At 36.4% G+C, this 13,537-nt stretch overlaps 1 protein-coding gene across 1 annotated transcript in view; it reads right to left on the bottom strand.

Moving 5' to 3' along the window:
- Positions 1-481: 481 nt before the first annotated feature.
- The window catches only part of LOC141295370 (disheveled-associated activator of morphogenesis 2-like), a 111,947-nt gene continuing 98,891 nt past the window's right edge, over positions 482-13,537 (bottom strand). Inside the window, exons 3-4 of the mRNA XM_073826579.1 lie at positions 9,353-9,442; positions 482-568 (exon numbers count right to left, since the gene is read on the bottom strand). Coding sequence (XP_073682680.1) covers positions 482-568; positions 9,353-9,442 — 177 coding nt within the window. The remainder of the gene's footprint in view (positions 569-9,352; positions 9,443-13,537) is intronic.

The raw sequence follows: 13,537 nt of genomic DNA, 5'->3' as shown, positions 1-13,537 counted from the left end.
CGGTTTCTCAATAAACTACTGCATTTAGATCCTGTTTTTCCTCATCATTTCCTCCAACATTATACACGCACTAAGGCGAATCAACTTGCTGAAGACCTGAATGAGTTTTATTGTAGATTCGACCCCCCCCCACACACACCTGTTCTGACTATCTCTTTAAACAACCATTAACACTGTAATACCCCTACCCCCCTCCTGCACTTCAAATCAGTGAAGATGATGTGCATCAGGTCTTTAGAAAGAACAAAAGAAGAAAGGCACCAGGCCAAGATGGTGTTACCACCATGGTGTCACCAGCCTGTCTGAAAACCTGTGCTGACCAACTGGCCCCCATTTTTTCACTGATTTTTATCACAGCTCTGTGTCACTAGCTTTATCTGTCAATGGATCACCAGCTTTCTGACAGATAGGCAATAGCTAGTGAGACTGGGAAAAATCAAGCTGCCGTATCATCAGCACTGGCTGCATTCTCTTCCTACTGCTATTCTCCCTGTACACCAATGACTGCACCTCTAAAGACCCCTCTGTCAAGCTCCTGGAGTTCGCAGATGACACCACACTTACCGGCCTACAGACAGGACAGGAGGTTGAATCTAGGAGGTTGATCTACCTTATGAACAGTTAAATGCCCCCCCCCCCCTACTTTTCTTTAAAAGTTTTGGTTCAATATACTTATTTGTTGATCAAAAATTGCCTTAAACTTTCATCATTTTTTGTTTAGTTTTGTTTTATTTAGTAATTTTTAAGGAGGGTGTATTAATTTCTGCAACACAACAATTTATCTTACTCTCCTGAATAATTTTGACATTCTTCTTTGGTAATTGATCAAGCAGACTGGTTGGAACATTATATCTCCATTATATCTTCTAAGTAAAGAGTAATTGCCAAATTTGTTAAGTGTACTCATTTAAGCTGTGCATTGTACATAATCGAGACATTCTTTTTAACTTTTTATTAATCAAAGAATCCTTAAAAAGTATCACAGGTTCCAATATTAAGCAACACAACTGTTTCGAACATTGATAATAAATTAGCGTATTAGAATGATTTCTGAAGAAATGTGACACTGTAGACTGGAATAATGGCTGATGAAAATTCAGCTTTGCATCACAGAAATAAGTTATATTTTAAAGTACTGTAAAATATATATTTTTTAAATGCAATATGTAATATTATTTTTTCCCTTTAATTTTGATCAAATAAATGGATGAGCATAAGAGACTTTAAAAAATATTAAATATCTTACTGATCCCAAACTTCCCAGTGTACGTTTAAAAAAATAAAAAAATAAATAAATAAACCTTACGATTTTTTAATTTTCATATTCATTTGTCTCAGCATGAGCCAAAGATTCACAATTTTCGATTCAAAAGCATAAACAAGAGTGAAATTTAGGACAAGTGCTGTTGCTAGAGAGTTTGAGCCAGCCCTTACTGGAATTTGTTGTGGTTAATGATGAGACCATCCTCTATCACAGTGTTTTTCAACCTTTTTTGAGCCAAGGTACATTTTTAATTGAAAAAAATCACAAGGCACACCAGCAATCGAAACTGTAAAAAAATGTAACTCTGTAGCCTACAATATACAGCCATTCTTATCGAAGTGTCTTGAACAGGAATCCAATAAACACAAAGAAAACAGTATTTTATGATCTTTCATATTCAGGGCTCGAAATTAACTTTTTTACTTGGTAGCGCCCAAAAAGTAAGGAGCACCAAAAAAAATTTAGGAGCACCCACTGAATATTAAGGAGCACCACAACTGCCAATTGAGCAGATCAGCCAGCACTCATCCTGGCATTTCTTTTTAGTAATGCACCAAACTTAATTTTTTATGGCTGATTGCTGATGCTTTACAAGCAAATGGGCTGGACTCTAAGACTCTAGACTCTAAAAGGCTTTTTTAAAAATATTTATTTTAAACCTTAAGCAAGGGACAAGAATATATTAAGATATGAGTACATGAACAAGATGTTTATTTTCTCTATTATAGGTAGAGCCCTTTAAATTAGAGGCAACCACTGCATTTTTAAACAATCTATGGTAGAAATAACAAAAAATAAACTACACAATTCTTTCTTAATCCTATTAAGGGCAAACAATAAATGCAGCCATAATCAAAGTAGGCTACTCTCTCAATTTCAAAGTGCAAATAGAGACCAAATTTTTCAAGCATGATACAGAGCTATTGACAAATACACAACCTATGAAGCTATTATAACCCACATATACTAATAACAGCCTAGATATGTTATGTAGCCTAATTTGCGTACATTGGGGAGTCGCTCTCTAAACCCGATGTATTAAAATTGCCTTTGAATGCGCGTGCGTGTTTTGCTTTCGGTTTCGTTTCGACGATCGCACGAAACTCTCGGCAGTGCTGATCATGCATCAACGCATTAATTTAACAAAAGAATTTGAAAGTGGGGGACCACAAACGGGATTTCGAAAAGTCTGATGTGAATGTATGCCTTGTACATTATATACTGAGGCAGAGGCGCCAGAATTGCATCTGAGAGAATGTGCACGATACTATATTTCTTCATAAGCATATTGTGAAGAGATTTTAATGGTCCACAATCAAAAATCACAATCAAGTCACATCACACACCCTTAATTGCAATGCAGTTTGTGCAAATCCGAAACGGAGGTTGAGAGAGAGAGAGAGAGAGAGAACAAAATTATTCAAAATAAACATCCCCATCAGAATTTGGACAAAGATTTTCGATAGTGTCATACTGCCTATTGCCCTGTATGGAAGCGAGATCTGGGGCCCAGCGAGTAACTACAGCCATAAAGATTGGCACAAACACCCTTTAGAAGTTCTGCATGTAGAGTTCTGCAGAAGTATCCTTCACGTCCACAGAAACACGCCTAATAACGCCTGCAGAGCTGAGCTAGGCCGTCTTCCCCTAAATCTAATCATTAAAAAAAAGAGTTTTAAAGTTTTGGATCCACTTAAACTCTAGTTCTGAGGATTCTCTTCATTTTAAAGCACTAAAAACACAAAAAATGTGTGCTCAAAAAAGTCATCTTTGTGTAATGGTGTCCAATCTGACTAACAAGGCACTCAATATCACCAAACTTGAGAAACATGGAAGAATCAAAGAAATTCTAAATGAAGAAAAGGAGACATACATACAACATTGGAAAGAACAGACCAAAGACCAAAGTCGTCTCCAATGTTATGTGAAACTCAACAGAGAGTACAGTCTAGCTGAGTATCTGGTCTCAGTCAGGAATATAACACACAGACATTTACTGACCAAATACAGACTGAGTGACCACCAGCTAGCCATAGAAAGAGGACGGCATAAAAAGACATGGTTACCTAAAGAAGAGCGAATCTGTAACGAATGTAGATCAGGAGCAGTTGAGACAGAGGAACACTTTCTCCTCCACTGTGACAAATACACATCCCTAAGAGACTCACTGTACAGTCAAATACAGCAGATTATTCCTGAGTTCCAGTCACTCCATGAAAATAACAAACTAAAAATACTACTTGGTGAAGGACCTACTTCCTCTTTGGTAGCACAACATATTTACAAATGTCATAAAATAAGAAGTAAAGAGTGAACACATCTGTATTAGTAGAACCATTAATGTTTATATAAATATATATATGAATGTATTTTTTATTTTTTATGGATGTATATTATATGTATTTTTGTTTTGATTCTATTCTGATGTATAGAATGCTTTGGCAATATGTATCCAAGTATGTCATGCCAATAAAGCAATATGAATTGAATTGAATTGAGAGAGAGAGAGAGAGAGAGAAATTTGCAGCAAAAAAAAAAAAAAACGTTCGGTTTCAGTGTCAGTGACGTGATTGATGGCTAATATCTCACATCTGAATTTAAGCTAAGAATTAAAAGATTACGTTTAATTGGTTATGTCATATTGGAGAGAGAACGGCGAGGCTATCACTGCATCAGCTCACAGCAGTCTGTGCAATAGTTAGGCTACCGAAAGTTTTGTAAAGAAATGAAAACAAGTCGCACTACAACAATTTCTCGCACTCGCACAAATGCTCCCAAATATATTTAGAGGTCGCGCAGATTAAATTTTGGGAGCATATGCAACCAAAATGGTCGCAATTTCGAGCCCTGATATTCCTTCTTGTGTCAAATAAAAAGTGCAATTAACAATATACAGTCGTTCTTATCAAAGTGTCTTGAATAGGAATCAAACAAACACAATGAAAACATTTTTTTGATCTTTCATATTTCTACCTACTCAGTGTGAAACCTAGGCCTGTTTTAGGTGAAATTGAATAATTTCCCACGGCACACCTGACGATCTCTCACGGCACACTAGTGTACCGCGGCACAGTGGTTGAAAAACACTGCTCTATCAGTTTGCCAGATTTCACAACTTTCCTGCAAGCGGTTCAATCGGTTGCCATAGACAGTGTAAGAAGAAAGGGAAACGGAAGAAAAATAAGAACGCCAACAGATACAACAGGTGCCTTCACAGCTTTGGTGCTTGGCCCCTAAATATACTTCATAAAAACGTAGCCACACTTTATAGTTAGTATATAGTATACAGTAATAAAGTACTTACAAATCATTTGTAAACTACTAGTTAGTAGTTAATTTATAAATAGTAATATAAATAGTTTATAAATTGTATTCTCTATATTGTTAATTAAGTAATAGGCTACATACAAATAGTCCTTTATTTATTTACATAATAATTTATTTACATATAGTCATGGGGATAATGCCGTTATAAATAAACAGCGTTACTAACGGAATTACTTTATTCTAGGGATGCACCGAATATTCAGCCACCGAAAATGTTCATGCCCAAAAGGGCATTTTCGGTTTTCGGCCGAAAGACTTTTATCACCGAAACAACACGGCCGAAACAGTATGTTGACGCAAACAGAAACCACGGCCTGCACGTGCTTGTCTGAAGCAACACATCTGCGGTGTGGACGTATATCAGTATATCCGAGAAAGACCCACAGATAGCGATTTGCAAAACATGTAATGCCGAAATTTCAAGAGGGGGTGTGTCTGCAGTCGTGCGGGCAGCCAGTGATGAGAACAGAGACAGATGTAGCTTTCAGTGAGTGAAAAACAATGGCTTTACGTTGGTGTTACCTCACAATATTTTAAAGATATGTCCTTTCTATATACTGTATTTTTATAAATATTTATGTTTTAAACCATGGAGGTGAGCTAATGGATATCGCACAAGCAACGTGAAAACTGCGCAATATGTGAAAGCGAAAGTGAAAACTGACAGTGCTTTCAGCATCTGACCTGCATTCTCTCAGAGACAATGAGAGACGATTATACTTTATATGCTGATATTAATTTAGTCCCCTAATATTTTTCTTGTGCCCTGAACATGGTGGGAAAAAAATAAAAAGAAACGTATTTTGTGTAAGGTTTGTTTTTTTGAAAGACTTAAATAAAGCTCTTAATTTTCATTGATGACTGCAGTTTTATTTAGGGGTTAAGAAAGTCTTAATTATAATTTCAGGTGGTCTTAAATGTGGGGACTGAAAGACAAGAATTGCGATGAAACTCAGTGGCGGCTGGTCAATAGGGGGCGCTGGGGCGCCGCCCCCCTCAAGTTAGCCAAGGAAGAAGATTACTAACATGTTAAAAATAAGTCTAATACATATTGCAAAATAATCACGAAATTGCATTATTTTGTCATACTATTCGACTGGTAGTTATGTTAGAAACTGTTAAAAAAAAAAAAATCTAAACTGTTTTTCGTTTGTTTGTGTATGCGGGACGCCGGCCAAATTTTTGAAACGCATGTGACTTGAGGCTGAGCTCTGATTGGCTTGTTTCAGATTGTCCTCGGGGCGCAGAGCACAGCGCCCCAGACCCTCCCACTTTAGATCTTAGCCAATCAATATTGTTTTTATACATTTTGTCCTCATGTGATTGGACCGTTCTCGACTGTCAAATATGTGCAATATCTTTTCCGAGATGGAAGTAAAATCGATTTTATCTAAAAAAAAAAATACCATCACAAGCCTCTCAAATGAAGAAAAAAATAAAACAAACTTACGAATCATGGAGCTTGGATAAAGTTTTCTCGCTAGATGCAATGTAAGTCATGCCTTTTATCGTTTTCCCTGTTTGTTATTTCAAAGTCCTGTCACCAAAGCGTTGTGGGCAACTAATGTTACACAGAAAGTAACTGAAACAATGCAGTTTAACTCGATCGTAGGGGTACAAGCACAATGGTTTATGTAGATGATGCAGTTACACAATAGACGTATTTTTTCAAGTAAATTGTGAGTGTTTATGTTATATATATATACAGTAGTCAACATTCGAAGTGGATCAAAACCTTTCATCAAATTTGTCCTAAAACCAAAAAGAATACCCGTTCTTATCTTTGGACAACTTTTGATTAACTTTTTTGATCCACTTCGAATGTTGACTACTATATATAGTCTACCAACTTGACAGATATATTGTCAATACCATTATAATTAGTTCAAAACAATTAATGGTCTACAAGTATTTACAGTTTTTGCATAAGTTACTTATTATATTGGACTATATATAACTTTATGAAAAGTAAATTATATGCAATGTTTTACTACAAATCAATTTATTTTCACTGTCTTTAAACTGAGATTTATCCTGTGGCTCCCTCGTGTGGATAACATTAGTATTATGGCCTTCAACTCTGAATCACATTAATATAAATGGCCAATATTTTTTGGGATGATTACAAATGTTTAATGATTACTTTACTGATAATAAAGCCTGTATTAACAATGTGATTCATTTTGTGTGCGCCCCCCTAAACATTTTTAGCACCAGCCGCCACTGAAAGGCTATCCATTGAATAAATATGAGCGCTGCACGTTTCAAAGTCATTTGCTGCACTGCTTTGTGTAATATTATTCTGACAGCGCCTCCAGCGGGAAGAGAAACGCATAGAGTTGTAAATGTGAACTGATGGATCCACAAGATAATGTGTTATAAAAATGTAAACAATTTAAACAAAGGCAGTAACATATATGTATATGCTATTTAAGTAATATAATATTTGATTGATAACAATTGTTTAAATTAATATAATTGATTTATTCTTTGAAACTTTAATATTAATTTATGCAATTGCAATGCTTCGATTTTAGTAAGATTAGTACACAGTCATAGCCATAAATGCAATGGTACTAATAATTGCCATAATTCTTTCGGTGTTTCGGTTTTCGGCCTTGGTTTACTCTTTTTCGGTTTTGGCCAAGAATTTTCATTTCGGTGCATCCCTAGTTCAGTGTTAAATAAATATTTTGAAATTGTATTTTTGTTATTTGATTTATTTCTCTGAAAAGCAATACAAAATAGTAAAAAGCAAATTTTTACTATTTAATTATTGTAATGGTGAAAAAACTGGCAAAATAAATGGAAAAAAATGCGAAACACCACGTTCGGTATTCGGCCTTCGGCCTTCGGCTAAGCATTTCATTATTATTCGGCTTCGGCCAAGAATTTCATTTCGGTGCATCTCTACTTTATTCAATAACGAGTAATCAAACAAATTACTCTTTCCCCCGTTACAATGCTGTTACCATTACTGACAATAAAAATGCGGCCTTACTATAATTGAGCTCACTGAAGCGGTTTTCATCCGAGTAGACATAGGACTTTCAGCCATAGGACTTGCAAAGCTGCACATCAAATCCCCCCAGCAAAATCTCATTTGCAAACAGATTTCTGCCTGCCCCAAATCCAGTGCACATTTTGTCTCATATTTGAACAGGAGACTGATTCATAACTATTGATCTGAAAGACGCATATTCCATTTTCAGATTGTCTAGAATGACAGAATGTTCCTCAGGTTTGCTTTTGACAAAACATACCAGTTCAAGGTTCTTCCTATGAACCTAGCCATGGTGCCTCGTATGTTCACACAATGTACTGACACCTCTCTGGCCTCATTAAAGCTCTGTAGTGTGTAGGTGTTAAACTATTTTGATGCTTGCCTGATTCCAGCACAGACAGAGGAGTTGATAATTTGACAGAGAGACTTGATTCTCGATTATGTACATATGTATCTTGAGACTAAAACTTTAGGTTACAGAAAATATTTCATGTGGTGAATCAGAACTCACGCATGACACAGGTATTCTGATTCAGAAATGACTCTACTTTTGATAGACTTTCTCACTGAAAGCAGTCGGCTTACTTTCTGTTGCAATAAAGAACCTAAAGGGTGCTTTAGCTGTCTGCACAAATGGCATAAGTAAATATACAGGAATCTTGACAAATAGCAGAACTGGACACCTTAGGAGTGAGAACGACTGATTTCTAAAGGCTGCACAGATATTTTCTTACAGGGAGCCTCAGAGAAACAGCTTAAACTTCTCTCTCCCCTCTTGAATCATGCAGGTCTCTCTTTTGAGTGCTTTTTTAAACACACACCCTTGCTTGTTCTGTTTACATTGCTGTGCATTTTAAGCAGGCCATGTGGTGGGCTTCTATGGCAATTCTCCATTACTGCAGACATGAATGAGCTTTTTGTTTGGTCTCACAACTTGTTTTCCAAGACGTCTGTTGCTTGGTTCTGGTCCTGTTTCCTGGATTCGCTTTGAGTTTTTTTCCCTCTTTATATAAACTTTCTGCTCTGAGAAATCATTTTGAGTGCAGGAGCACTGAAAGAACATTAACTGCTGAAAACCTTGTTCCAGGATCTGTTTTAGAAGCTACAAATCTTTAGCTGTACACCACTTTACCTATAATTTCCACTTCTCAAGCCCAAACAGACCAAGTCTCCAGTGCTCCAGGTGCAAGCATGTGCATATCATGGATCTAAATTTTCTAAAAGGTTTTGGAGATATAATGGAAACAAAGACAACATTTCCACATAAGTGGTTGTTGTTGTGCAGGTCCTTTCAAAACAATACCACTTCCATAAAAACATAACCTGGAAATGGCTAAAACCCATTTGTTTAAATCCGTATTCCACTGAGGCTTCTGAAAGCTGCCAGTGTCTTCTCTCGCTCTATAATCAGGGAGAAAGGGAGTAATATCCTGAAAGTGGCTGACCACAGACATGGGATCCAAAAGGATGGTGTCCAGAGGAGGAAGGGAGGGGCTGTGTGTGTGATAAGTGTGGTGGACATTTTGGCCATAGGTTTCAAAGAAGTTGTAGTTTTCCAACATCCATTTCAAAGGCTTTGTCTCACAATGAAATGTTACAATTCTAAAACTGTGAAAAATACAGCTTTTCCTTACAAACAATGCAAAATCATTCTATATCCAGTCACTAACAAAAAAAAAAAAAGTAGCTAGAGACATTTAAACTCTTTAGTAAACTGCTAAAGAAAAACTTAAATTATTATGTTATGAAGGACTCACCTTCTTCTTGCTGCAATAGATCTGCCATTTCTTCTCAGCAGGCAAAGCAAACATGGCTTCCCTGTTCTTGTCTGTAAGATCCAATTCATCCTGAGGTAAGGAAAGGACACATCAACTGAGTCACACTTAACCTCAATAAATGCAACAATAGTAATGCCAGACATATTTAATGTTGTTGGTACAGTTGTTTTTGGTTCCAATGAGAAAAACAGCTTATAAATCATACAGAATTATGTTTTTTTTTTTTTTTTCTAAAAAAAGTTTTGTGTTAGGTAATTTTTGTGAATAGATAGCAGATATTTCTCAACTGATCTGACACATGCATCTATATAAATTTATTAAAATAATAATAAATAATAGTATGTATTATTAACAAAATTGAAACAATGTAAATTAAACTGTATAAATGAAATATGAATTACCACACTTATAGGTAATTTACGCTGAAAATTATATGTATTAGTAAGAATCACACTTACAGCAGTATGAATTTCATTATATCATTCTTTTTATTTTATTTTTTAACTAGAACTCCAGATTATGTTTCAGGAAACTAAATTGAAAAGCCATTCACAATTCAGTTCACATTTGTACTACAGCTAAAATGTGTCAATAGTAGAAAGGGAACATAATGTTCAAATTCCTTAAATGAAAATAGTTAATTTCTCATTTGCCCCAGGTTGAAGACAATTTATTCTCCCTTAAGAACTCCTCTAAGTATCCATTAATTTTTATTTACTGCCAGAATAGAGCTTTGAACAAGATAAGATATTTGTCAAAGATTTACAGCCAGGATACCTGATCGACACAGAGGCCAGGTTTTGAAAAGTAACTTACTCTGACAGTGTCTGTGTGATATGATAGAGCAGATAACTTGATACTTTTTTATTTTTGTAAATGGAAAGACTCAAATATATCAAAGCTGTTAGCTTTTATAGAAGACAGATAGAAAAGATTGCTGCATAGAATGTGCAAATTATAGAGAAATGGAAACAAAACTAAAAGCTGTATAGTACTAGTGAGAAAGAGAACAAAAAAGCAGTGCTGAAGGGAGGGAGGTGCAGGAAAGACATAGAGAAGGAAAGATTTAGAGATGGTCAAAATGGAAGGAAGTCATATGTAGCCCACAGGGGACTGAGAGGAAACTGTTTTAGCCAGTAGCTACTGTACCAAGCAGAAAGCCTCATGCATAGATACACAAAAATGAAGAATAAACAACTGAGAGGAATGATTTACCTAAATATGCAAGCGTACAGTAAAACTTACTATAAAAGCAAGTCTGGTGTTAATGTTTTTAAACATAATTGGCTCTTGTGTGTCTCATTTTTGACAACAAAACCATATTTGTATTTAATTTACATGACATCTGAGAGCTACGATAAAGGGATAGCAATACAGTGACTTTCTATAGACTACTTTCCTTGCGATTTTTATTATTATTATTTTTTATTAATTTTTTGTCCTTGTGGGAGATCAACAGTCCACATTATGAAAAAAGGTATTCTCTGTAAACTCAAAAATATCTTCTTTTGTATTCAAAAATCAATGATATGGGGTTTGGACAACACAAGAGTTAGTGGTGTTGGAATTTGCATTTTTGGGTGTACTTTTCCTATAATGAAAAATGTGTAATACCAACTGAAATATTTGGCTTTATACTCGTTCATAGAAGGAACTCACCTCCACTCAAGAAAATCAGCTGTTCTTAAATTGACAAGAACAATCTTTCACAATGACAGCACAATCCTAAACTATTTTCACAAGTTCGCACTTACATATAATAAACTATGTAAAATTTATGCATATTTGGTGTGCTGTCCGGGAGAGGGCTCCAAGCTCGGTAAATATTCAGAAAGGGCAAATACAGAAAGGGCTCCTGCGGGAACAGACACTGCTGCGGGAGTGGGGAAATACAGAAAGAGTGGTCACTACTGTGGCAGAGAAGGAATAAAGAAAAAGGGGGGCTCCTGCGGGAGTGCATACCGCTGTGGCGGTAGGAGAGAGAGAGATAAAGGCACCTGCGTGAGCAGATACTGCTGCGGCAGTAGGGAAATAAAGAGAAGACACTGCTGCGGCAGTGGGAAAATAAATAGAAGGCTCCTGGGAGTGGAGACGGTAGGAAATAGAGAGATGAAGGCTACTGCGGGAGCAGACACAGCTATGGCAGTTGGAAAAAATACAGAGAGTGCTCCTGTGGGAGCTGAGTGCTGATAGGATGGTTGGATTGGGGATGGGGCCTGCAGATGGATAAAGTGATGTTCTAGGTGGTTGGCTATGAGAATCTGAGGTTCAAGGGACAGGGATAGAAATGGTGTTAGAAGGGTTGGCTGATTAGGGTTCGGTGGGCTTTCTGAATGTGGGAATGTGATCGGATTGAAATGTGTGTGATTGCTCTTGAAAGCTTCTGACGACCACTGACCGAAGGCTTGAATCTGTTGTTGGGAGAGACCTTTTTGGGCCGCTGTGTTTGCTGCTCCTATTTGGAATGAATGGCTGGAAAAGTTATCAGCTGGGGTGTCGGACAAAAGTAGAACAGACTTAAGATGTTTTTAAAACCAGAAGCAGGTGGCAGGACGGTTAATGTCGTCGGTGAAAAGAGTCGGATGGGAGTTTAGACTGGTATTTTCTGAGCTGGAGGAAGGCTAGAATGGTTTGGTGTGGTTGAATGGGTAATTGGAGATTGAAGATGTAAATTAAATGTTGTTATAGAACAACAATCAGGTTGCTGTAGTAGAAGAAGGATAGGCCGTTCCACTGTTTGAGAAAAGAGCTCATTGCAGCACAAATTAGTTAAAGATATTTGATCCTCTAAAGCAGGGGTGTCAAACATATACAGCCTGCGGGCCGAATACGGCCCACTAAGGCATCCAATATGGCTCGCGGGTTGCTTTGAACAATAATATTAAATATTTTTTTATTATCATTATTATTAGTAGTAGTAATATTAAAAAAAAGTCTATGTACGGGTATTCACGGCAATATTGTGTTTGGTTTTATTCATCTTTTTTCATTTTATCATTGATCATTTAATTGTGCTTTTATTGTGCTTCAGCAGGAACCTCATGCGCATTCTAAAGCGGCACCTAAATCAAATTTCGAACACGTCAGCTAACTGAAGACGTGTGGCAAGCACTTGCGTGTACGGTAAAGACAGCGGAGTTTGTGTGTCCTGAGAACAAAACAGGCTTTTGCCAGCTTGTCAAAAAAAAAAAAACTGTGGCTGAAAGAATTGAGGACCTTGCAAGAGACTCGAACCGTCAGCTGAAAGACAAAGTTAAGATATTTATTGCTTTCTCTGTAGCACTCAATGACAGTACTGACGTTAACTAAGTAGCTGGTTGCTGATGTTGATGCACTGTTTTCCTTTTAAATATATTTAACATTTAATCATTGTCTGATGCGCCCGCTCCGTCCGGGAGGTGAGTGGTAAAATAATAATTATTATTGATTACTAATTTTACACTGTAAAAAGTGCTACACCCATAAAGTAGGTATTATATACTTAGTTGTAATTTAGTTTATTTTATTTGTTTTATACTAAAAAGTATCAATATACTTCCTCTTTACTTAAAATATATCAGTTTTTATATAACAATATATTTTAAATAAAACTATTGCCATTTATTTGGGTAGTTATTTGTATGTGATTGTTGTGTACAAGAAATGTTATAAAAGTGAGGTGACATACGCAATTTATTAGAGCAGCTGTCGATGTGGCAGGTGTGTTCATAAAACATAAATATTTAAAAATTTTTGTAAGTTGGCATTATCCCTTTTTCACTGGCAGGGACTTTTCCAGGCAGACGAAGCATCGTCCTCGGTACTTCAACTGTTTGTTCGCTGCAGCGGACTAATTAACACGGTAAGTTGAGCAAATTTAGCCAAACGATTGGTAATGTAAAGTCACGCGAAATTGCCTACTCCAGGAAGCTAAGGTTAGGTTGGCAAATTGTACTGTTTAGCTAGCTATCCTGCACACATGACAAGCTAAGTTGGCTGAACAGTGCTAAGCAGTGTGGTCTTGTAGGCAACGATCGTCAGACAATGGCGGTTGAGACCGTGTTGTTAATATGCAATTAAATAAGTGTTGTAGTCACGCCTACGATGTGTTTTAAGGCTATTTTTAATCGTTATTTAGTGTTAACTTAAAGTAATATTTTATATTAAATGGTAAGGTAAAAGTTC

The sequence above is a fragment of the Garra rufa genome, chromosome 21 (assembly GCF_049309525.1).
Source record: "Garra rufa chromosome 21, GarRuf1.0, whole genome shotgun sequence".
In the NCBI taxonomy this organism is placed as follows: Eukaryota; Metazoa; Chordata; class Actinopteri; order Cypriniformes; family Cyprinidae; genus Garra; species Garra rufa.
This window is presented reverse-complemented; position numbering and strand designations above follow the sequence as displayed.